This window comes from Erithacus rubecula (assembly GCF_903797595.1).
Source record: "Erithacus rubecula genome assembly, chromosome: 3".
Taxonomy (NCBI): Eukaryota; Metazoa; Chordata; class Aves; order Passeriformes; family Muscicapidae; genus Erithacus; species Erithacus rubecula.
Window position 1 is genome coordinate 106,952,199 of NC_136689.1, and position 25,929 is coordinate 106,978,127.

At 39.8% G+C, this 25,929-nt stretch overlaps 1 protein-coding gene across 35 annotated transcripts in view; it reads left to right on the top strand.

The window, feature by feature from the left end:
• DTNA (dystrobrevin alpha) overlaps positions 1–25,929 on the top strand; it is a 219,254-nt gene that overhangs the window by 189,337 nt on the left and 3,988 nt on the right. For 16 of the 35 annotated variants that reach the window (XM_079299396.1, XM_079299402.1, XM_079299414.1 and 13 more), the window contains 9 exons: positions 11–98; positions 2,547–2,644; positions 4,014–4,127; positions 7,275–7,371; positions 8,660–8,677; positions 12,621–12,780; positions 15,533–15,622; positions 16,136–16,304; positions 17,003–17,135. In XM_079299396.1, coding sequence (XP_079155522.1) covers positions 11–98; positions 2,547–2,644; positions 4,014–4,127; positions 7,275–7,371; positions 8,660–8,677; positions 12,621–12,780; positions 15,533–15,622; positions 16,136–16,304; positions 17,003–17,135 — 967 coding nt within the window. Of the gene's footprint in view, positions 1–10; positions 99–2,546; positions 2,645–4,013; positions 4,128–7,274; positions 7,372–8,659; positions 8,678–12,620; positions 12,781–15,532; positions 15,623–16,135; positions 16,305–17,002; positions 17,136–20,413; positions 20,459–25,929 lie in introns of all 35 variants that reach the window. The other 19 variants (XM_079299409.1, XM_079299411.1, XM_079299383.1 and 16 more) reach the window with 5 other exon arrangements.

The following is a 25,929-nucleotide window of genomic DNA, read 5'->3' on the forward strand; positions in this document are numbered from 1 at the left end:
CCCTGGGCAGCGTCCTTGACAGTGCAAGTCGCCTGGATGAAGAACACAAGCTGATCGCCAGGTATGCAGCAAGGCTGGCAGCAGAAACTTCTTCATCAGTAAGTGTTTGAATTAAAGGAAGGTACTTTCCTTCTGTCATGTTCCAGGGGCTTGGCAAGATCAGGGAAATTATATCTGACAGTCTTAATGATTAATGGATTATTTTTCCATATTCTTTTCATCAGTGGCTGTTATGCTTTAATAATAACACTTTTATGCCGTCCATTTAATCCAAGGAATCCACATACTAATGCATATAACCTATATACTAATGCAGTGGTATTTAAATAATTGCATCAAAAGGAGTCTGACATCTTGAACTCAGGAAAGACTGTAAAATATTGTCTGGACTAGCTTTGGTTAAAGGTTAATGATTTACTGCATTGGAAAAATGGGGTGTTGAATCCATTTTACTCTCTGGCTCAAATATCACAGCCACTAGGGCCTTAAGTACTAAGGATATTAAAGAATGTTCTTCAGCAGGATGACTGTAATGACCCCCTGCATTAGCCCTGGCTCCCATTTTCATTTCAGAGCAATGATTATTCTGCTCTCTGTGTCCAAAGATAGAAGGTGATGACAGGCTAAAACCTCACTAACTGCATTCAGGAGCAAGAGAGAATGAAGCAGGAACCTAATCAAAGTATATAAAATCTTAAATGGTACATAAAAGGTCAGCCTGGCTACTTTTTTTCAATCTCAGACCATTTGATAGAACAAGGGACCATGAATGATGGTTAAGTGAAAAACAGCTGGCCTGGAGTGCCCAGAAACTGAGATTTTCACACTGTGGGGTCAATTGAAAGGGTGAAATTGGGCACCACACCTCGTGTAAAGACACTGAGTCACATTCATGCCAGGTGAGGACAAATCTGCTGCCCCTTGCAGATGATGTCACGGAGATTCCACACTACCTGCAGCTGCCTGGGAAGAGGGGAGTGCTCCTGTTCTGCCAGGCCAGCCCAAATCAATCCTTTCCAGATATGTGACACAGTGTTTCAAATTTAAGGCAACCTGTAGATTATGGCCTTACTTCTGAAAGACAGTAATTCTTCATGGGAACTAGACTTCCTGTTAAAAATCAGTCAACATCAGTTCCATATAAAATGTGTCCTTGATGTGGGGGAAAACAGCATAAACAGAGCTCATTTGAAGGAAAATACTGAATTTCTTGTTGCCATCCATCTTTGCTCTATGAACAAAAGAGACCAAAGGAAAAGAGACAATTTCTGTAGAGAAAAATGTTTCCAAGCAAAAGAGTGACACTCAGTAGGGGCAATGGAAATTTTTTAAGCTTTGGTGATGGTCATTCTGGATTTTACGGTATTTAATATATTAGTAACAGTGGGCATTCAGGATAAACATCCTGATTCCTCCTATATGAGTCATGACATCACCAGCATGTATCAGTTCTTTATGCACTCTTCTGCTTCCCTGTGGTTCATGTGTTAATGAGAAAATGTATTCATAGTAGAAAAATTAGTATGTGGTTACAAGGGAAACATCCTGTCCTTTTCCCACAGACAGTCCTAACCTTTGTCAGGTTTGTTAGGCTATTGAGATGTATCTTCATCCTTTTTGTGGGTCCATCTCCTGGCAGAGTGATGCCTGGCATAACGTACAATAGCACTCCAGAGTTATGCTTCACAGGGCTTTTTGTGGTGAGGAACCCTCATATCACAACAGTAACCCAGGAGGCTTTTTTAAAATATTTGATTCTTCCAGATTGGAGTTAGAAATAAATGGGTAGCTTTTATAGTTGTGAAACTTTTAGATGCCCTGCCCTGTGTTGTCATGGTTACAGTACTGAAATACAGAGGTGTGAACAAGGAAATCAGTAATTGATTATTGCTGATGAACATGCAAAAAGAACGTAGTCCAAGGAAGCTGTAATGAACACTGCCTAGTTCGGTAAGAGACAAATTCTTATCTCATTTTATTGGTGGAAAAAAAAACATTTTCCTGTACCTAAAGGACTGGGGAAAGAGGTTTCCTGAAGCATCATTAGAACATACAGGAAAACTTAGCCAAATAGGTCACACAGCTGGACTGAAAACAGTACTACTTTCAAACTGAAAGTAAAACCAGACTTTGAAGAGAGCAAAGCATCCCTGCACTGGAAACACATCCTGTTCTTCCTGGAGGCAGACACTGGTTTTTGCTTCAGTGTACTCCTCTTGTCTGTAGCATCAATATCAAGAACCACATTACAGCAACTGCCTGCAGCAGTGTCACTGCCTTTTACGATAGGTTCAGAGGAAGCTGGGTGAAAAAGCAATGAATGACAGGATGATAAACACTGAGTCTTATTTACTCTAGCACTTATTCTGCTTTTGCTAGCAATGGTTCCAGTACTGGTATGAGCACAACATGAATGCTCTTTTTTGGTGCAGGCAGGCTTGGTACTGCACTTTCTGTAAACAGATTTCACAGAACAGATCTGTGTTGAGCTCATGGTGCATGCTGGCTATTCCTCTTTGAATGCAGCCTTCTCTGTTTTACAACAGCAGCCGAGTCAGCAGAGAGGGGCATCAGATATCTCCTTCACCATTGATGCAAACAAGCAACAAAGGCAGCTGATTGCAGAGCTTGAAAATAAAAACCGGTAAGGACCCACTGAGTACCTGGTTTTGTTCTGTCCCATATATTATATATGTGTTTGTTTCTTAGTATTTTTTACCACCTACACCTGTACAATGTGCTTATACAGGCACATACATCTCCTCCTACAAAAAAACAGAGCACAAAAAGATCCATACAATAGGATAAAGGATGTGAAATCCATAGCCACCCCATGTTTTCCTAGGTGTACTGTTCAATGACATGACATAATCATGGATATTTTACTGTTTGCAGCTGCTGTTTGTTAAGAGTTCTAAAAAAAAGCCTGTCCTGTTTCAAAACCGGATTATCTTTCAGTCGGATTCTTAGTAGCACTATAACATGAAACGATAAAAGGATGTCACGCTTGTAATGTTACGCTCCCCTGCTTTTATTTGGGAAAAAGATGATTAAAGCTCTTCTGAACACAGTCTGCCTGGGAGACCTTTGCAGGAAGATTAGCAGCAAGTTAGGCTGCTGATCAAATGAGACAGGAGGTACAGATATGACCGAGACTGAGAGAGAGTGTCCAAGAGAAATAGGCCAACCAGCCCCAAAAAGGAGTGATGCCTGTTTGTTAACAGCAGAGAACCTGGCCCTGGGTACCAGCCTACCTGATGCCATGAAATGTATGGCAGCAGAGCTCTGCTTTTAGTGCTGGACCATAAAACAGAGGCTAGCCCAGACCAGATGGTTTCCCATTCCAGGCTCTGCACTGCCTTCTGTCACCGTGTAATGAGCACCACCAGCCCGTCTCGATTTGCCTTTCACAGTTCAAGGCTGCTCCTGACCGTCTGCTTCCAGCACATTGTGGGGAAGAGACAAAATTCACAAAGGTTTCAACCTTCTGCTGTGAAGCTTTGTATTAGCCTTTTGACAGCACTCCAGGGCTCACAAGCTAGTCCTAACAAGTCTTGTTAAAGTGCTTTTCTGTGAATTATCAGCTGCTCTCATATCTCTGCTTCCATTAAAAGTATTTTTAAGGGCTAAATATTTTCTGTGATACTCCACAATGTCCGGAAAAGTTGCTTCCATTTTTTTTAACTTCATGAGGTGCTGGAAATGTTCATGGTGAAGAATTAAAAGGGAGCAGTTGAATCAAGCTTAGAGTTATTTTATGTCTAAAACTGGTTTTGGGGGGGTTTTGAAGAATGATTTCCCTTTATGGCAAAATCCTAAGAGTTCATTTAGAAAATATCCAGAGCCCTCTCTCATTGCTGAGGGCTTCCTTTGTTGACTGCAAACAAGTCATTTTACATACATCTTCACTGACTAAAAGCTAAATAGTCATACTTTTTCACCTCTTGCAATGTCCAGCGAGCTGGTTTTATGGAAAATTACTGATTAGTCTTCTGCTAATTCTCCTCCCCAAGAGAAATCCTACAGGAGATCCAGAGGCTGCGACTTGAACATGAGCAGGCGTCTCAGCCCACACCAGAGAAGGCCCAACAAAACCCCACTCTCCTTGCAGAGCTCCGACTCCTGAGGTAAGTGCACAGCAGTAAAACCTCTGGCCTTGGCAGCAGCCAAACAGTCATTCTCAGTAAGAGAAGAAATAAAAGATAAGCCTGGCTTATGGTTTTGGAGGCTTTTTAAAGTCAGCCAGTATGTATTTTTTATCCATTATTGGTGCAGCCCATCCTAGAAGTAATTAAGCTTATTCTTGAAAACTATGTGCATGAGAAATCTCACATATTACTCCTCTACATTAAATTAAGTATGTGTATTAGTATTTGCAGAGTTAGGCCCTTAGGTCATTTGGAGCAGCTCCCCACAGGCTGGTCCAAATGCCATTAATTATATGGAAATTTGTTCAGAATAAATGCCTTTACAAAGCTTTCTAGCTCAGGCTGAAGAAAATACAGAACTACACGAAAACACAGCCAGAATTAGATGTTAATCTTTGGAAATTGCCCCCATGTGTTGGACTCTAAGGAGAGGTCAGTTCTCTTCGTGGTGCAAAACTAGGCTGCAGAATGATCTCCTTGTCACTTGGGGAGTGAAGAGTAATGTCATCTGCAGCTGCTGAGGATTTAGAGGATTCTTCCTCTGATTATACCATCAAGCTAAAAACATTAATGTGGATGTGACTTCATTTTAGTTATGATATGGTTTTACTGATTTCCTTGTGTGACACATTGAAGGAGTACAATTGTCATTGGCTCAGATCCATAGGCTCCCTGAAAGTCCTGAAGTTCACATTGTGAGAGCCAGAGAGACAATCCAATAAGAGCTATTCAAAATGCTCTATTTGAATAGAGAAGAGTGTGAGCACTTTCTTTCCAGTGAAACAATGCTAGATTGCTTTGCCCCCTCGCTAAAGAACATTTTTTGCCACTTAGCTGCTCCTCACACAACTAATATTTTAGTGGTCTGATGCATATCCAAAGGAAATTACTGTAAGAAATTGTGCTAATTTTTTTTCTTTGCAAATACTCAGTAGTTTTGTTACAGAGTTTTCCACACAAAAATATTTTTCTGCTTCACAAATCATTACTTTGGCTTTCCAATCTAAATACAAATTAGCTTCTTCATTTCTGTGAGTGGCTTTAATGTGTAATTATTTCTAGAGATCTACAGGCAAGTGACATTGTGTGAGGCATATAAGACTGACTGTCATGAAAACGTGAACACTCTAAAATATACAAATAATGTAGCTCTTGTCCATCAAACTCAAAGTCTATTTTCAGCAGGTTTAGAAAATCAGCTTTCTATGTAGCAGACTAATGAAATTCATTATATTAAAAAAAAAAGGGGAGTGATTTCACAGTGTTAGTAAGCTGACTACTTAACTTTTCCATCTTTTCAATTTTGATATACATATTATAGCATAAATACCCTTATTTTAATTTCTTGATATGCAGAGTCCTTAGGGCAGTGATGCTGAATTCCTCGACTGTGCCTTCCCTATCTAATATATAGTGTGAGAATCAGAAAATAACTTTTAATCTGTGGATCTGATCTGCTTTGCATTCCTTCTGAAGTGTTCAGCATTTGAAAGGCAAAAGTTTGGTTTGGATTTACTGGGGGATTTTGACACCACCTTGAATTCCTAGACACTTAAGATGGCATGAGGCTGTTCCTGTGTGTAAAACAGCAGGACTCAGGGTATTTATGTCTGTTACCCTGTTGATTTTTCAGGCTTGAAGAACTTAGGGTTGTAAAGCAATTTTAGTTCACATTGTATTAAGAAATGCTGAAATCTATAAATCGTGTTGTGGGTACCTGTCCCCACATCTTTCACAAGCTGCTGTAGTGTGGCACTCACTGAAATGAGGTCCTGAAGAGAGCATTCCTTCACATTACCAGTACTGTCTTAGAGACAGGTTGGAAAACCCTTTACTTCCAAGAATTTGCTTTGGAGAAAAGCCTCAGAAGAGTAGTCTGCTAAGATCCTCTCTGCCTGTGGGATGAATCTAAAGCCAAGCAAAGCTCTGTATTAGGACCTACCACTTTGAATTACATGGACCTTATTTTTGTGAGCAGCTTCTTAAACTCTGCTGCCTTTGTACAGTTCATAGCATTTCCAACCATTACCTGTCTGGAAAAGCCAACACAGGCATTTTGTAGCAGGAAAATAGATTAATCCTTCAGAAGAGTAAATGCAACCTGGCACTGTATATGATCCTATTATAGAGGTGAGAGAGAGCACACGTGAGCAATCCTGTAGAAATCAATGTTGACTATATCTGTAGTTGCTCACTTACAGTGAAGGCTCAAAATAAGGGTTTCATATTGTCCTAAATACAGGAAATGTCTTATTGTACTTATGTCTTGTTGGTTCCAGTGCTTTTCCATTTAGGATTAAATTGTCATGTATTGTAGTACAAATCTAACAGCATACTGTTTGTATGTTATTTGCAATGCAGTAGAGTTTAAGAAACTGCTCACCTCCCACAGTTTAGTGATTTAACATGTGCAAGTGCTGTTCCCCCATCCTGTGCAGGGCAGCTGTGCAGAATCAAAGCTGTTCAGATTTATGGGGCACAGAGAGACTGTCACACTTGGAGTGGCTCAGTATTTGCACTGTCATGCAACCAGCACTGGACTCTGAGTGCAAAGAGCTGATTTCAAGCAGTTGTGTCCTTATAGGATAGTCTTTTTTTTGCTTTCAGAAAAAGAAGAAAAAATAAATAAATAAATAAAAACCAAAATAGAAAGCAAAGCAGATCACTGTAGGCTTTTGTCTGAATTTCTGAACTCTTAGTTTCTCTCATATCTTACTGTGTTCAGTGCCCCTGCTGTAATTTCCTGTCCTTCAGGGCATGGCTTTAATTTTTCCTGACAGCTAGTGAGGTTATTGGCTAGAGAGTTCCAAAGCTAAAAATGCCAGGCATTTCCACAAGGGAATATAACACAAACTTGTTTGAACCTCATTTGTTCTTTGAAGAAAGGTCTGTGTCAGTGCCTGTCTTTCCCCTAATCACTATTCAGTCCCACAAGGATTCCCAGTGAGAGGGAACTCCCAACACTCACACAGCCACATTTCTAAGCCCTGTGCTGAATTCACACAGTGTGTTTGCTTTCCTGTGGTCTGCAGGCACGTGTCCCATACTAGGGCTGGGAAAAGGATGCAGCTAAAAGCTGCTGCTGCTGTGAGGGGTAAGCTCTGATGAGGTGTGCTTGTTCCTCAGGCAGCGGAAGGATGAGCTGGAGCAGAGGATGTCTGCTCTCCAGGAAAGCCGCAGGGAGCTCATGGTTCAGCTAGAAGGACTCATGAAACTGCTGAAGGTAAGGAGCTCCACCTGCTACTGCCAAAAAAAACACAAGTCAAGTGAGAGAGGAGAGGGAGGATATGTAACCTCTGAATTCTGCAGGACCTGTTTCTACCCACAAAATTTGGCTGTGTTTCCCTCCCTTTTTTTTTATTTTTTGCCTTGGTTTTTAATTCTGGGGTTTCAGATGACGATGTTCCTGTAGCAGCACTGCATCATCATAGTTACCTGCTGCTAAGAGGAGTAAGAAAAAGAAAACCACATGTAAAACAAGTTAACTATTAGCTGTAAGAAAAAAACTTCAGCACTGTACACTGTTATTCACTGCAGCTGAGAGTATAGAATCGCTAGGCTAGTTCCTTTAACTTTGCCCTTAAGTTAAAGTTTCTTTAACTTATTCAGTTGCTGTCAAATGAGTCATTGACAACCGCATCTACCCATGTCACCTCAGAGATGCTGTCCCTACAACACTTGTTTCATTTTCACGGATACAGAAGCAGGCTGTTGTTAAATAGATGAAACATGTCTCAACAAAGTATCTCAGTTAAAAAACGAAGATATCAAAAAGCCATGTGCATTTTTAAAGAGACTAGGGTAAGATGGAAGATGTGTTCTTATTTGAGCCCTGTTTTACCTGATGTGCTTCAGGACAGGTGATGCCACAAATTCACACTGGAAGAAAGTGCCCTGAGCAGCATAGGAGTCTGTTTGGTTGTTGCCTGTGGCAGATCAAATGAGTTCATGGAAATTCAGTGCAACTTGGGTCAAGTGTGGCTCAGATAAGAGCAGATGGAGTTTCACTGAAATCCATTTAGCAACATACCTCCATTTGGATGCAACACGCATCCATTTAGGTCCATTTGCATCAAAGGATGAGTTTGACACCTTATGTCACCTGCCCCTCCTCAGACACAAGGCTACTGCAGCCACAGTGCACCTCAGCATTGGTGGCACCTCAGCAGCAGAGCCCACTGAAGAGCCAGCAGATTTCTGGGAGCTGGAAGTAGGCAGGATACTTTTTGCTCTGCCCATTTAATGCTGCAGTGCCACAACTAGCAGTGAAAGCTACCTGCTGCTAGTCACTGCCTGGGCAAAAAAAATTTGGGGTAGGAAATGACAGCAGCTTTCTGCACACTGTGCACTGTTCTGGTGTATCAAAGTGTGCAGAGGTGGGACCTTAACCTGGTCTCATATCTTCAGCTATCTTGATTGTATCTTTAACCCTGTGCTCCAAATTTGGCTTTGTTTTTTGTTCTTCACTTACATCCTGGCTCATCTTATGTCCTGATCCTCTTTCTCTTTAGGAAGAAGAATTGAAACAGGTAGCAAGTTACCCTCTCTTTGGAGGCCTTACTAATTCCTAAATTTGATTGTGTTCCTGTGATTTGTGTTACTTCCTTTGCTTGAGAAGTGTGTGTGTGTTCTTTTGACAAAATTAAAGTTTTGCAGTTCTTTCCCACATTTGTGTCTTGGAGCAATTTTCACCATGAAACATCTTAGCACTCTAGAAAGTGAGTCATGGCTACAAGGAATCTTTTTCTCACTTCCCTGAATTACACATCTCAAATGCAGTGAAACCAACCTAGAACATGAATTAAATAGATAGCATTTTAAAAACATAATGAGAAATTTTGTACTTTCAAGAAAAACAAAACTGAGCTTAAATTAGACAAGGGCAAGGAATTTGAAAGCCCATTTTATCCAGAAAAAGTCAGGGCATAGTGTGCACATCTTTAGAAGTTGGCACTGATGCTAACAGTCCCATGAGTCTTTCCCCATGAGGGAAATAAATATTTTCTGCAGCCTAGATCAAAAAGAGGAAGTATTTGCATTAATAATAGTAAATTTTAGAAGATTTAAATAGTAAATTTGGATTTTTTTAATAGTACAATTGCATTAATAATAGTAAATTTTAGAAGATTGATTTGTTTTGGAGCTTTTCAGTATTGTAATGGATCTTGGAAATATATTAGGCTTAAATAAGAAAGAGGCACTTTTCAGATAGCAGTCTGATTTATGAGTTCAATAAAAGCATTTCATTTTAACAAAACACACTTCCTCCTGCTTTCATCAGCAGGAGTGCAGTCCCAAGTCTGATGTGTTCTGTCAGTGGTACAGCATTCAGAGTTTGTGGGTAATGCTTACCTTCATAAAACCAGCATTTGACTAATTTTTGTAGAGCATCAATTTGTTGCACACACCAAAAAAAAAAAAATATCTGACCAAATACCACCTCCGTGTAAGGGCTGTCTTTTTTTGATTCTGAAGATCTGTTCACAAAAGAGAAGCTTTCAGTTGGACAGAAGTTACCTTATCATGTGAAATGTTCACTGGACAGTGTAAGTGAAAACACATTTTCAAGCTGCTACAAGGTATTTTTATGAGATTTTTTTTTTCCAAGAGTAATAGCTCCACTGAATACCAGGTGATGATGCTAAAGTATTACTGTCCCCATTTCCATTTAATGATCCCCATTATGCTATGCCATTTCATGATCTGTTGAGAGAAACAGGATTAAATTAATTTCTGGAGGAATTCAATTGGAATGAGCAGCCTGGCAATTCATCTAATGTTTATGAATTATCTATTTCTCCATTGCCCTTCTTTGAGAAAGGATAATGGGTTCTTCACATCCCTGTCGTTTTATGAGGCTGTGTGATTTCCCCATCTGTCATCCCAGATCAGTCCCAGCAGAGGGAGCAATGGGCTAAAACTCCTGAAAAGCCAGTTTTCATTTCAAGCATTTTATGCTAGGCAAGCATGACACTTGATAAAGGGAAAATTTTCCTGTCTACTAAGAGTTAACTTTAGAGCTGTAGCAATTTGACTAGGGATGGTGAATTAAATAAAATACCTGAAAATTTTTCCTGGGAGGCATGAGAACACTGATAGCTGCAGCCAGGTACAACACAAAAGCTGAAGCCATCCAAGTACCCACAGTGGCTGTGGGGCTCCTCTTTCAGCATGCTTTAATCCTTAGCTGATGGAGTTGTCAAGGTTTGGGAGCAATTCAATGCTTGTCTTCCCTGCTGACCTCACAACAAAGTTAAGACTGGCTGTCATAGCAGATTTCAGGCCATTAGGTCCAGCCTTTGAAAACCACAATTCTCCTGATAACCACTAAGCAGGAATCCAATCCTAATGCCACTTCATTCCCACAAACCTGGGCTGTGGTGGATCTAGATGAGTAAAATATATTAAGTTTTCACCTCTCTGAAATCAGGCATTCCCTAATATCCTCCTAATATTTCAACTTGCTGTTTATCAGTTCTGTCTGATACTGCCCAAATAGTGTAAAAAGTCAGGAGTTCTTTCCTGAATGCCTCCTCCTCCTGTCTTTCCCACAGACACAAGATCTCAGTCATAGCTGCAGAGCAGACAGAGGGTTAGCACTGCGTGTGCAGCAGCTTTCACATTTCTTAAGGGAAAATTCCAGCCTGGAAGTACTGGTTGGCATCTGTTATTTTTAGTAAAGAGGATGCCTATTCTGAAGTTCATTCCTCAATATGACCTGATGGGAAGCAGATTTTTTCCATTTTTTTCCTCATCTTTCCCTGAAAATTACCACTGTTGTTGGTGTTCCCAGAGCAGAGATCAAACACAAAGGGGAGCTAAGGAAAAAGGCAAGTGAAAAAGTGCATTTGTCTTTCAGAGAGCTGAGAACCAAAAATTCTTTTGCAAATATGTTTCAGTGAGGATGAAATGTGCTCAGCTGGGGCATGAAAGAAGAAATGGATGCCCTGGATGCCCTGCCTGATGTGCAGGGGTTATGACTAACAGGGACCTTGGAGCATCTCCAAGTTGCTCTGGGCCCTTCCTCTGGAGGACTAAATATCTCCATTTCTGCTGCAACTGGTAGAGATGATTCTAGAAACAGGAGAGCATCTGGCCTTTATATATTTGATTTGCCTTTCATCCATCATTTAAATGTTCCAAGACCAATCATTAAAGAAATTACAAGTATTAAATCCTCCATTCTTCCATCAGTAATGTGCTTATTTCTCATAAACCTAATTTGCCCTTGATGGCTTTTAGGTGATAATGTTTCTTAGCAAGGGGTGATAGGATAAAAGAAAAAATAGCTTAGTATTCTGATACATTATTTATGGTCCAGGCCAGGAATTCATAAAAATCTTAAGGGCAATGCTGTATTCATCCTGCAATGGCCTGCTCTTGTCTGTTATAGAACATATCTGCCAAATCTAATCAGATTTGCAGTGGCAACCAACAGCAGAGTCAAAATAAATGCCATGGGAAGAGTTAAGAAATCCTCCTGTATTTTTAAAATAAAGCCAAGATAAGGGAAACACCACCACTTTTGACTGAAAACAACCAGGAGCTTGTGTTGCAATTCCCCTTTAAAAGCACTGGGTTTCATAAGCCATGTGGAGTTTGGTGTGGGCTCCAGCATTAGTTTTTTTACTTCATGGATACTCATTTCCAGGACTTTGAAACAGTGGATGAGAAGAGTGCTATGTCTCTTCACTCACTCACCTAGCTGCATTAGCAAAAATTGCAATTTTGTAAAGTCTGCTTGAATTTCAGCTAAGTGATCCTAACTGTGAGGTGCTAACAGCATGACATTTATATGGCTGGTGTTAAAACATTTTCACTTCCAGCAGCTGAACCCATGGCAGGAATTTATACTGCCCTATCCCCACAGTATTTTGGGAGTGCCTGTGTATGTCCCGTGGAGCAGATAATTTCATAGTGGATTAAATAGTTCTCCAGTTCCAAATAAAAAGCAGAAATTTGTGTTATTTACTGCGAGTGTCACACTTTATGTGAGTGAGAGGTTGCACATATCATTAACTTGTCCTGCAGAGAGGCAGAGGGCAGGGCTGTGCTGAAAGGGGCTGCTCCAGTCCCTTGCCCAGGCTGAAAGCCACACTGGTGCCAGCAGCCTTCCCCTTCTCACAGCCAGAATGGGTTACAGTTCAGCAAACATGCATGTGAACTGGGGGAGTGAGAGGGGAGAGGGCAGAGAGGTCTGTAGCGTGGTCTTTATTAACCAGGATTTTTTTTTAATTTAGCTGCCTGACATTTTCCCATGCTTAAAGGAAGTCTTGACTCATATTTTCCTACTTACTGTTTCTCTACACAGAAGCCTTGCCGCCAGCTAACAACTGACTTATTTCTTCTAGTCAAATTAACACTACCCAACTGCTCTGCAAAGAGCTCGTGCCTTTAAGCCGAGGGAGGGGTGACCAGGAGAGCAGGCAGGCTCTTGCAAAGGCCCTGCTTGACCCCTTGGTTGTTTTGCAGACGCAGGGGGCAGGCTCCCCACGCTCCTCACCCAGCCACACCATCAGCAGGCCCATTCCCATGCCCATCAGGTCTGCCTCTGCCTGCTCCACCCCGACCCACGCGCCGCAGGACTCCCTGACCGGCGTGGGAGGAGATGTGCAGGAAGCCTTTGCACAAAGTAAGTCCCATCAATAGCTTGTCTGAGGCACCTGGAGACTGAGGAATCATTATTTCTTGTGGTTACTGACTAAATGTACTTAGCTTCTGAGTTGTGTGCAATGAAACGAAACAAAACAAAAAACATCTGTGACAACTGCATTTTGCCATTGGAAATCGATTTTGTCAGCCATCAAAGCAAGCAGGTAAGCAGAAACTGGACAATGATGCCAATTAATGGAGTTTGGGGTAAGAAGGAATTTTGATGCAAGAGGGTGAAAACAGTTATCACTGCTCTGTTAACCAGAAAAATTGCTATTGACCTCAGCAGCCATTGTCAGTGTGTTTGGTTTTAAATAAAGACTTTGCTGGAAGTGAATGATGCAATCATGGAATTGATTCAGGTGGAAAGGGCTTTTGTAAGTCACTGTGTCCTTCTGCCCCAAGGAGGGCTTCAAAGTGAGATCAGACCATTCAGGGCCTTTATCAGCTGAGTTCTGAATGACTCCTGTCCCTCTTTTTTTCTACTGCAGCATTTCCCCATTCTTACTGTGTAAATTTCTTGTCCTTCTATCTCATTGGAACATTCCTTGATGCAGTTTGTGTCTGTCACTTGTCTCTTTCCTTTGGGCCTGAGAAGAGTTCAGTTAGAATAGACAGGAATCAAGTCTGAAAGTCTAGGTGAACCCTTTCTTTGCATTTCCAGAAAATTGTCATCACTTTCCCACTCTTTTTTCAAGTAAGAATAAATTCTAAACTGTTTTGAATTTCTGAGGCCACAAATTAAATTATTATGCCACAAAAAATGAGTAGTCTATGTTATCTAAATGAAGAAAGATTCCTTATTTTTAATCTGCTCGCTCTAAAATATTTACATATTTGCAATTCTATGATCTAAATAAGTTTTTCCCCTCTTTCCCTATCACAAATTAAACATAAGTTTAAATGTAAACTCAGAAGTTCCTCTGCTACAGTGAAGGCATGCTTCTTCCCAGGAACCCAGTTCAGCCCTCTCATGCACCCTTCTCCTGATTTTCTTTGTGTCTTTGTGTGTATTTTTGGACAAGGTTGAATCTGTAATGCAATCAAGAATTTTCTCCTGAAGTGCTGGTCAATTCAAGTATTGAACATAGGTATAATTCCTCATCTCACCATACTGGGTTGCTGCTAAAAATTATTTTCTGTGTCAAAAGAAAAACAGGCAATAAGAGGTCCTTTTTTTCTTCTATGAAAAAAAGTGAGACAGGGAAAATTATGGAGCCCAAGCTCCTATGCTGTTATGGGACAGCTTCTTCAAGAGTTAAGAATAAGATAAATAATGGAGTGGCCACAATAACATATCCATAAACAATGCTAAGCCTGCCTCAGGCAAATGCATTTTAAGTGTAAAAATGTGTTCTGTTCAAGATCAAAAGCAATATACGAAGTTATGTGATCACATTTTAAAACTGCTGCATTTGATAGATACCTAGGTTTGTGTCATTATTTACTGTAAGCTCTAGATGGGAAGGTCAAACCCAAAGAACTTGAAGCCAGCTTTCTGTCACATCTTGACATATGATTTTGTGAGGGGGTTGGGCTGAGATTTTATGGCTCCATTCTGTGCTGCACCAACAGAGATCTGCCTGTGTATGCATAATGCAGACAAGCCATGGTTAAAGAACGTTTTCATTGTTTCTTTTTCTCTTTCACAGCATTTGCTGTAGTTCAGAGGCACAAATTTGGGAAGACTTTAGAGAGGGAGTGGTTGTCTGTGTGTGTAAGAGAGAGTTTGACACTATAATTTGCATTCAGCAACTATTTGCTAATGGATACATTAAAAAAAATAAACCTCTTTAGGATTTGTGAAACTTTTTTACATGTATTGGTTGCCTTCAGTGAGTTTAAAAAAATCCACAGTAGCCTGTAAATAATTCCATTTGGGAGGCTAGAGATTCTGTGGTATATATTGATTATTCAGCTATTCAACAATAGTATCTGTGTTTGGGATTTGAGGGAGTTAAGCACACATTACCCACAGACCCCTCCTAAGGAAGGAGTATTCCATGCAGCTCACAAGAATCTCTCATGATTGATGGTTAAGGGAATATTGCCAGGTTCAGCAGGGAAACACTTCTCAGATGCATTATTAGAAAGAGTTTAAAAGCAGCCTGGGGCTGTTTAAAGAGGCAGTAGTCATCCCTTTATTAAAAAAAACAAGAGGGGTTGGGGGGAGAGAGAGAGACAATAAATTATAGAATATACAAGAAAGTCCTTGAGTTACAGGAGAGGCTGAGATGGAGCAGGGAAGAGAAATCCATATAGCCTTGATGAGGGATGAGGTCATGTGTGTTTCTTCAACATTTGCCATAATTATCTGGCAAATACCTGGCAATAATGGTGTCATTAAGCAGAGCTGTGGGAACTTAGAGAAAACACTTCATTTCTTCCCTCCTCCCCCACAGGCACTGTAAATGAGTTCACGCTGGATTTAATCTTCCAGGCCTGGTCTGCTGGTGTCACCACACAAATGCAAGCTTGATGGCAATGAATAATCTCCACATATCTGGCATTGTGATTAAATGAAGCATGAGGGCAGGCTTCTGCTTTTGCATACAGCATAAGTAAATGAGGCCATTCTGCAGAGAACTCTCCTGCACGTGCCTCTCGTAAGGACTTTGATACCCTGAATTATCACAGTGACAGCTTTCAGCGGGGTCAGAACTGCTTTCAGCAGTAAAACATATGTCGTGTGAATAATGGGAACACTGTGCTTTGTCCATCTCTTGCTTCAGGTGCAAGAAGAAACTTGAGAAATGATTTGCTGGTGGCAGCAGATTCAATCACCAACACCATGTCTTCTTTGGTAAAAGAACTAAATTCTGGTGAGTGAGGCTAACGAGAGGGAATAGTGACATTTCATGTTTATGTGAAAAAAGGTGGGAGGTAGGAAGATACATATCTTCAAAGCTTTTTATGCTTTTATTTTTTAAAAGTCTGGAACTTTAAAAAAGTTCTGGAACTCAGGAGTTCTCAAAGCCATGGATGTAGTGATGCAGCTGGATACAGTGAAAACTTTAGGTTTGTCTGTGATTCCACATGGAGTGGGATTTCACTCTTTAGAAAGTAGATTTAGCATAGACCATACAGGACCTGTTGTAAAACACAGTCTATATTATTACCCTTAAAATATTCTACCTAATAACTGAGATAAGCAAAGGCTTCAGTATTTGGCCCCACCACAATAAGAAAACCATAAGCTTTGCCAATACAAATAGAGTAATATGGATTCATCCACTGTGAGGAGGTGTCATTCTCTTTTGGAAAGGCAAAGAAATGCTTAAAGAAATAGGCAAATGCACTTTAGTGAAATTTAAATGGGACATTTTACTTTGCAGAAGTGGGCAGCGAGACAGAGAGCAACGTGGATTCCGAGTTTGGGCGGGCTCACTTTGATGACCTGGTTCCCTCCCCCACGTCGGAGAAGGCTTTCCTGGCGCAGATCCACGCCCGCAAGCCGGGATACATCCACAGCGCCGCGGCCACCGGCTCCATCCGCAGCGACATGTGCGTACCTGCCTGACACCCTTCCCCAGCCCTTCTCCTCCATTTCCTCTACCTCTCCGTTATTTGGGTTAAAAAAATAATTAAAAAAAAAAAGAGCATGAATGCAAGTGAGGGCTGCTTCGTGGCTATGTAGTACTGGCCTCTGTAAACAATAAAGCCTGCAACTTGGGACTCCCTCAGGAGTGTCACATCCAGCCTGGAACACTCAGGCAGCATGGAGACTGTGGGACAGCTGTTTCCCCAAACATGCCCTGCAGTCCTATTCACTGTCCAGGCTGAGGGACCTGTTGGGGCTCGCTGGAAAAGGAGAAATGTGTAAATGGAAAAGACGGAATGCTTTTCATTGACCTTCTCAATTGATGAGCAAACAGATTGATTTTTACAACCTGATCCTTCCTTTCAGAGACAATAGGCATCTTTCTAGTTATTTTTAGTTCAGCCTCTTTGTATGAAGTTACTGAGAACTTTTGTTACTCATTTCCTTAGGGGAATTCCTTCAGCAGAATATGCCCCTTGGTACACTTCACGAGAGAGGGAAATAACAAAAGTGTTTTCCACTGCCAGTAAAATATTAACCAGTGGAGCATGTGGTTAGACTAAAAGTATCCCACAGTCCTCCTAGATGACAATAAAGGAAAGTTTTGTTGACTCTGAATATCATTCATCTCAGGAGGCTATTTATTAATAATTGTCTTTAGGGTTACAGAAGATGGAGACCCTTATGTGAGAGCAGATGATGAAAATTATGAGAACGACTCTGTCCGCCAGCTGGAGAATGAACTGAAGATGGAGGAGTACCTGAAGCAGAAGCTGCAGGATGAGGCTTACCAGGTGGGAGAAGGACACCAACTGCACATGTTTCTCCTTAAGTGAGAAAGGATGATGGTCCTCAGGTGCCCAGTGCCATCTAACCAGCTCTGGGCTCTGCATGTGATCTCTTCTGGGTTACCAGAGCAGCCACAATCCAAAAACTGCTGCCACAGGCACCCTTCTATGCATCCAGATTTTGTGCATATCCAAGGAGACCACACTGCCTGAGGCATACAGCAGTAGTCCATAAGGGTGTCAGGGAACCAGGTGGGACAGAACTGCCTCTGAGTTTCTTCTCTGCCCATGCCTACCAAGTCACTTAGATCTCATTCCCCACTACCATAGGTGCTGGTTGATGGTGCCAAGATGTCCTCCTGTTTTCATATATTTTTTTCACCAATAGCAAAAAACATTCATAAGGTTTTCTCCAGTGTGAACTGAAGCTCAAGTATTATCTGTGTGTTACTGTCAGAATCTGGAGGTACAGAAAAGGGTCTGAACTAATTGTGTCCCAGAACCAAGTATTCAACAAGCATCTGGTGCAGAGAAGCCTGGGGATTTGTTATTAAACACCTCCCTGAGGAAGCTCTCAAAGGGCATTTGTTTAAGAGTCTGAGTAAAGCAAATATACCAGGGGGAGCTGGAATTCTGTAGATGCCCATAGCTGCATCATGGTCTCCACCTCTATCTAGTGTTGCAGATTATTGTTTTCAGTTATTCTGACTTGGAATATCTGAATTTAAAATACATTACTTCTTACAAAGTTGGAAGTAGTGTCAATAGGAAGGAAAACTTAGTTCAGTTATTTGGGAGCAGAGCTGAAGCAAACAAAAATTACTTTGTTTCCCCATGGTGATGGGCTCAAATTTGGACCTCAACTCTAAAGAACATATTAAATGGACTAAAAAAGCCAAACTAGACATGTTCTGAGAGACTACATGTCTCCAAATGAGGTTCAAAATCAATTTATGGGCAGAAATTCTTTAAACTGCTGATTTCTAGGAGCTAATAAAATCTAGCCTTTTTTCCAGTAATTTTCTTCTAGTGTTCAGTACTGGTCACTTTGGAGACAATCTGTCTGACAGGCTTGTGTGGTAATGAAGATTGGCTGCTCTTTTGGTCTTTTCTGTAAATCTGCTAGGATATGTTAGTGTGGTAGAAGTTCACTGGATCTTACCAAAATCTGAGATAACTTTGAGGTTGATGTGAACATTGTTTTGTTGCTGTTGATGTAGACCTGCTATGTATGCCCATGTTAGCTTGCCAAAAGTCATTTCACTGCAGGGGTCTTAAAGGACATGACAAAAGGGACAGGATTGTTATAGATCATTTATAAGGTTTTAGGCATGTTATAGATCATTTACTAAGGCAATAGCAAGCAACATAGGGAGAATTGTCATAACTTTTTATCCAGGATAGGAAATGTCAAAAATCAAAGCCTTTAAACTTCTGAACAGGATGAACAGCTACTGCTGATGTAATGAAAAGTAGTTGTCAGTTTAGAGATGGAGTGCCTAAATAGTCACAGCTGTCAGGCATCAAATAATAAATGTTACTCTTGCTGGTAAGAATTCCATTATCTTCAGAAAGAACAGACCAGTTTGACTGTATTTTGATTACATTATGGAAGTACAATATATGGCAACAGTTACTTGAGTTTCACAAGTTACAGCAGGATTTTGTACATGCATAAAATTCAGTATATATGTGCACTGCACATAAGGGCAAGATAAGTTACAGAGTCACTTGATGGCCCTTGGTGATACTCTTGCTTTGGTCAAAATTGTTCTTCTGCTGTTTTCCACCAACATTCCCAGGAGAAGGGGAACAGATCTCCCTTTTAACATCAGAATAAAACTCCTGAGTTTAGGTGAGCCAAGACTACACGAGTGAAGTTTATTCCCCATTGTTTTACATTATTTGTTTCCACCAGGGGAGCAAAAACAGACAAAAAACCCAGCACACACACAGACACACAGTCCCCTAGCCAAAAAAAAAGGAAATTTTTTTTTTTTGTCCAAAATATATTCACTGAGGGAATAGAAAGTCCTCATTTTAGACAAGTTCTGCTTAACAGCATTTTTTCAAAAGAAGTTTCATGGTTTACTTTACTGTGTGTGAGATTGTCAGCTCCTATCAGGCAGTGATTTGACAGTAGTGACATGTAAGTAGAATCTATTTTTAGTTGATACCACAGCCCCAAATCATGTAATGGCAATGTATGAGAAGTCCTTCCCAGTGTGGGTGATGCCATTTAAATTAGGGAATGGGTTTAAAGGAAACAAGAAAAGGTATTAAGTTAATAGGGACTCCCAAGATGATTGGGAGCTGGTTGGAGAGTGTCATATATTGATCCCAAAACATGTGCTTTTGCATTGGTTGTTCTCTGCAATTTGGTGTTTATTTGTGGTATTTGGCTCTTCTATCCCCTTTTCTACTAATGTCACTGAATATTCTAAAAAAACCACAGCTTTCTACTTAGAAAAACAAAGGAAAATTGGAAAATTTCTGTTTAGGGTATCCTGTTGAACAGAGGCCAGGTCAACTGTTCTCATTTCCATTAAGCCATTGGAATTTATTGCAAGCTGTTTTACTGTTTGTACTCACATATACACTGCATTCATCTGGATTGCCCAAAAAAGCCAGAAGCTGTAGCTGCTGTAATGCAGTTGTCAGCTAAAAAAATCTGCAAGGAGGAACTCCTACTAAGGTTGCAGAATGGTCACCTGAGTAACAATCTGGTAACCATTTTAATGTTATTAAATGTCTCACTTTGTATAAAATCAGCACATTTAGAGAAACATGTAGATGTGGTGTAGCAGGAAAGATGGTTGGCCCAAACCCACTCTTGTTATTTGGTGTCACCTTGTCTTCAAGAAAGACTTTTGTGCTAAACTCTAAATTAGTAGGAAAAAAACCATGATACATGGGGAAACCAGGGACATGAAACCTTAGAGGAGGCTTCTTAGGCTTCTTTCCTTTTTTTTTTTTTTTTTTTTTTTTTGAAGCATGTTGTAAATAACAAGTATCTATATCAGAAAAAAACCCAAACACATTTAATGCACAAGTATAAATGCTAACAGCGTGTATCTTCCCACATCTCTTTCCACTTTTGTTCTTGGTACAGTCTTCTGCTGATATGTTGTGTAAGACAGTTTTCCCTGTGTTTATTTTCTGGGTCCCTAATTGCTCCCTTTATTTCTAGGCTTGTGCATGGCTTTTTTCAGAATAATACACTGCCTGGCTGCTCACGGGCTTAATTTGTCATCTTCCTGTTTTCTGTCCTTTGTTATCTACAGGTCAGTTTGCAAAGTTGAGTGCAATATTCTTCTCTCTCCTCTCAAGTAAGTATTATTATAATTTAGAAGAAAGTTTGAAATTAATCCTTATAATTATACGTTTCAGTTGCAGTGCATTAGTGGCACCTGAATATATGTGACTTTTTCTTTCTCCTTTTAACCTGTGTTGGGATGCCTTGGAATCTCTCTGAATCAGTTCTAATTTATGGATCTGTAGTCCTGATCCCAAGGATTCCTGTTAAGCCACCACCCTTTTTATATTTTTCCTTTGTTGACCATAAGAGTGAGAATGTGGGTTTCATCACTGGGGATGATAGCAAATACATTAACCAGTACAAAGAAACCTTATCCATAAGATAAGGAATCAGATTACCTTTCAGGAGACCTGAGTTTAATTCCTTTCAATGCTTTAGTCTTCCTAGGGTAGCTGAAATAAGTCATTTCTGACGAGATCAGAACATCTGCTCTAGTGTGTGGAACAATACTTATGCAAACATTAAAGAAAGCAATCCACCAGCTGCTTAACCACAGAGGTGTCCTCAGATGTGTTGTGGAAGTTTAAAATGCCCCAATCCAAGATGCTGGCAGTTCAGAAGTATGGCAGGATCTGTAAATTCCCTGCTGTCCCATATTCAGGTCATGCTCCTTACACATGCCAACCCCCCAGTGCAGCACTGAGATTATTGCCAAGGTCAGAAATTGTGTTTCTTCTCAGGAAGATGGCCAACATCTATTTTTATGGAGTGGCCTGTTACTCTGAACATTTGTCCAGGAATGGGAGATCATACATTTCTTCTTGCCTCATCTGAAGCCGTAGACTCAGAATTTCTGACTTTCTAGGACAGTGCAGTGTCCTGCTGTGAATGGCAGTGAGACAGTGCTGTCCATCCTGCTGAGACACTGAGCATGGGCTAATGGGGATGGAAAGGGAGGAGAAATCAGAACAGGATCTGATTCTGGTCTGCAGGCTGAACTTCTTCCCCAAAGCCAGAACTGAAAGCAAGCAGAGGTCAACAATGGAGTGGACACTGGAGCTTGGGAGCAGAGTCATGCTCAGATGAGCAAAACCAGTGAACTAGCCTGTGCCAGCTTTAACAGGAACTCATATTGTTAGATTATGTTTATGCTAGACCTCCTTATTTATATGGCAGTTTTGATGGTAAAACTTGACCCTGATTCAAGGGGTCTGTGTGCTCTGGTGACAGTAAAATTTGACTGTTAAAATTGTACCTTGTGAAAGCAGCTGCTGGTGGGTATTTCCAAAGCATCTGTCTCAGTGTCTCTTGCAGCTGAAGCAGAATAACTGGATGTGAAAAGCAAATAAACTGCCGTACCCAGAGTACTATAAACACCAAATAACTGCTCATAAAAATTCTTGTAACGTTGCTCCTCAGGTTACATTCATTTTTCTCAGTAGTCTTGTTAAAAACATGAGCCATGTAGAGTTTCCTAAACATTGATAGGCAGAAAAATTAATTCTTACTCTCTTTTGGTGCAGTTTTCATTGTTAGATCAGGTCATGTGAAAAGGAAATTACATCTTTCAACAACAATATGTGTGTGTAACTATGTATATTGTGAAATTTTATATATAATTGAATATAATTACAATTTGCAATAATAAATTCAATTTTAAATTAGAATCACAAAACTCAGGCAGTTCTATTTAAGGTTTCCTTTTTTCTTGGGAAACATGCTGCCCTAAAAGCATGGCTTTCTTGCAAATTTGTATCCTGTCTCAAATTAGCAGATATCTGAGACTGAGATACTATCTCATCTCCTGGTTGATTTTTCAAAGCTTATCAAAAAGGAAGATTTTCATAGTAAAATTCTTTTTAGCTCCCAGGGGAGACCTTTAGCCAGTACCAAAGTCTGTAACATTCCCAGGAGCTTTAAAAGCCCAGCCCTACAGAAATTAGCATCCCAAACTGGTAGACTTGGCACTTCACCTATATCCACAAGAACAAAGTGTATTATGGTATATTATGATAAATACATCTTCATGTGGTAAGTGAATCTCCTCAAGATTCACTCTGTTGTGAATATGGAAATCTGTCATACTTTGTGTATTTTATTTGGTACTTACATTTCACAGCACTGGAAAAATAACTTCAAAATAGTTTATACCAGTCATAGTATCTAAAATGCTTCTGCAGTTTTCATTGGATTTTTGCTTGAAACTTAGAAGCTGCATGAAGAGTTCTATTTCTAAGCTCAATATCAGTTAATATCAGTATCAATATCAGTCAATAATGATACAAATACAGTTGATATAGCCCTAGATGGCCATAGGGAGTAGAAAGCCAACAGACCTTCTTATCATCACACCAATATTATATTTGTGCTTATTAAAGTAAAAAAACAAGCTAACCAAACATGGGGAAAATGAGATCAGTTTATTGTAGCTCCTTATGAGTGCTATTGCTGCTGATGGCCAGCCACAGAGTTTTGTTCATTTTCTCATTCATCTGAAGTTGATGTTATTTGATTGATGATTTTTTGCAATCTGTTTGTATTTGCATCTTTAAAAGTACTATGTACAATTTTCCAATTGATTTTAAATAGCATCTAGTATAACAAATTCCCAAGAGGACAATGGATTCCAGTAATATATAAAACATAATTTAATCATGTTTTCAATTTACTTTTTATGTTAAATATACTTGATTTATTTTTAGTAAAGAAACAGAGTGAATTTGAGCTTGTTATCAGGAGGTACTAGGCAGATCATGACATCAGGTGAAACTGCAACTTTGATGTTATTTTACCTTTATCCCCTTGATAGCATTTGTTTTTTTGCCAAAAGTAGCCAGTGGGAGCAGAAAGCCTGCATGTCAGAAACTGGTTGAGAAGTTGTCATTTTCAGTTAGTTGCTGTTGACTTGTGCAGTGGACATGTCCCCACAAGACCTACAATTTCCTAGATTTTTCTAAAGCTGTGCTTTTTTAGTGCTGGCCCACATTTGAGTTGGTCATGCCTATTTCATTTATATGCATTACTATAACAGGATAGAAGGTGTGAAAAGCTAATAGAAATCTGACCTAAGGCACCCACTGAGAGGGAGTACAAGAAGGGGGCTTTATTGCAGGGTTTGTTCTCAGATTTTAACTGTGATTTTTCCCTATCTTGACAAAAGCGTAATAATTTCAGTTAAAGATTTAATTCCATTCCCACTCCAACCCTCTCTCTCAAAACCTTATAACATGAACTGTTGTGGGGTCTGAGGCTTTGGGTGTCTGTGGGTGACATTTCCCACTGCAAAAGTGACTAAATGGTCTGTATTGAAATGGATGGATTTTCTTTTAAATGCAAAAACCCCAAATCCTCTCAAAGTTTTTATATGAATGCATTATTAAAAAATACTGTTTATTCACCTTGACTGTTTTTCGAGGACAGAATTTGTGTTGAGTAACACTTCCATATTTTTCTCATCTCTTGCCATTTTTTTCAAACCTTTGTTTTCATGTTTCCCAGCAGAGATCAGGCATATCACTAGATGTCAGGTGATAAAAGCCATTGGCCAAGGGAGAGTGTGGTCAGTCTAGTCCAGCCTTTTTTGCTTTTTTCTTGAACAAATACATAAAAGCCAGCATTATCTGGACCATTCAATTTGAAAATAACAGGAGGATAACAGCACAGTAATTTTCAAAAATGTCTGCTGTTTTCACTCAGCTATATTTTGGTTTTCTTTTCTTTTTGGTTTATTTTTCTCCCTAAGTCCTCCTCTTCTTAGCGTGTAGGCGTAAAAAACACTGTAAAAAACTGTGACCAAGTTAACAGGGAAGAAGGAGCTTAAATTTGTGAATTCATTTCTAAAATTACACAAGTGACAGCGATGTTTTTTGAAAAATCAGTGAATGGCAAGTAACAGAAAAGAACCTGTGGATTAAGTAACAGAAGAGGTCAAGAAGCAGTTTTATATCATAGCAAATCATGCAAGTCTTAACTTTAAATTAATTTTGGCACTTCCAAAACCTTACAATTAATGTAAAGTTCTGAGGTTTTTTAGTACTCATTACTTCTTGTAATCTCTATCCCAATGCTGGCTGTGGATCAGAGAGAAGCCTAGAGAGAATTTAGAATAACCCTTCCCACAGTCCACCAAAGAGAAGTAATTTATCCAGAAAATATGAAACAATCCCAAACACTTAATGTTACTGTCAATGCATCTTAATGCATCCCATGTTTCACAAGCCACTCTTAGTGGTTTATAATGGTACCATCATGAAATATGAGATATTCCTGTATTTTTGTATATTAGGAAAAAATTTGTCACCAGAAGAGTTGCCAAGCATTGGAACAGGCCACCAAAGGAAGTGCTTGAGTCACCATCCCTGGAGATATTTGAAAGGCATGTGGATGTGGCACTTGGGGACAGGGTTTAGTGGTGGCACTTGGCAGTGCTAGGCTAATGACTGAACTGAAAGATCTTTTCCAGTTTAAATGATTCTATTATTTACATAACTCTGAAGCTCATGCTGTAAAAGTCAGTCTCAGACAGCTGAGAACTGACCTTTTCCATGCCTTTGATTTGCATTTTTTTGTCTGAATTGTGAAGAGCAAAACATTCCTTTGGTAAGATTATCAAATTAGTTTGCAGACTGAAGAAGTACAGGTGCATGTCTGATTTTTAAAAGATACCATTTAAGATGTACCTCAGAAATTTTTAATGAAACTCTCATTAGACTTGCAGTGCAGGTTTTCTTTGCATTTATCAACAAAATGTTAATGCTTGTCTTTTGTAACCATCTGACACAAGGAGATACTAAATTAAGATCATCATATCATTTGGCATGCTTAGGTATTAAGGAGTGGGGTGGAACTGTTTCTGCTTGAATGATTAATACAATCAAATGGTCTCAGAAAGGAGAAGCAGCAAACTAAACTACCTGACCTTTCTTCATTTACCAGATTTAATTCAACTATTTTTGCCAGAGTAATTTGCATTTCAGGTCCCATCTTTTAGACCTTTCTTCATTTACCAGATTTAATTCAACTATTTTTGCCAGAGTAATTTGCATTTCAGGTCCCATCTTTTAGACCAGCTTTATACCTGAAATGAATAGAAAATAATTCATATGTGGGGAGTGGAATATTATGCTGTAATTATCATATCTGATGCAATGCAAATTGATTTTCTCTCTGAGTTCAAAAGAAAAAGGGATAAGTTCCTTAACTTAGGATGGGTCAAATGTGTAAACAGTGTCTTAACAATGAATGTGCCAGAAGCAGAAGTTTGCAGTATTACCTGGCTGTAGAATCCTGACATGTTTCTGAGAAGGAGTGGCAGTAACCTATCCAGCATTTTTCATTGCCAGCTAAAACTTTGATGCCTCTTCTGGAATTATCACTGATGCTTCAGGATACAGAGGAGCACCAGCAGAAGCTGGTGCATCAGTGGACTAGGTTATTCATGAGCTGTAGGACCCAGAATCATCCTTTCAAGTAACTGCAGACTTTCTTAGACTCAGTAAAACATACAAGACATTTACATGTGAGTGGAGGCTCATGATGGTA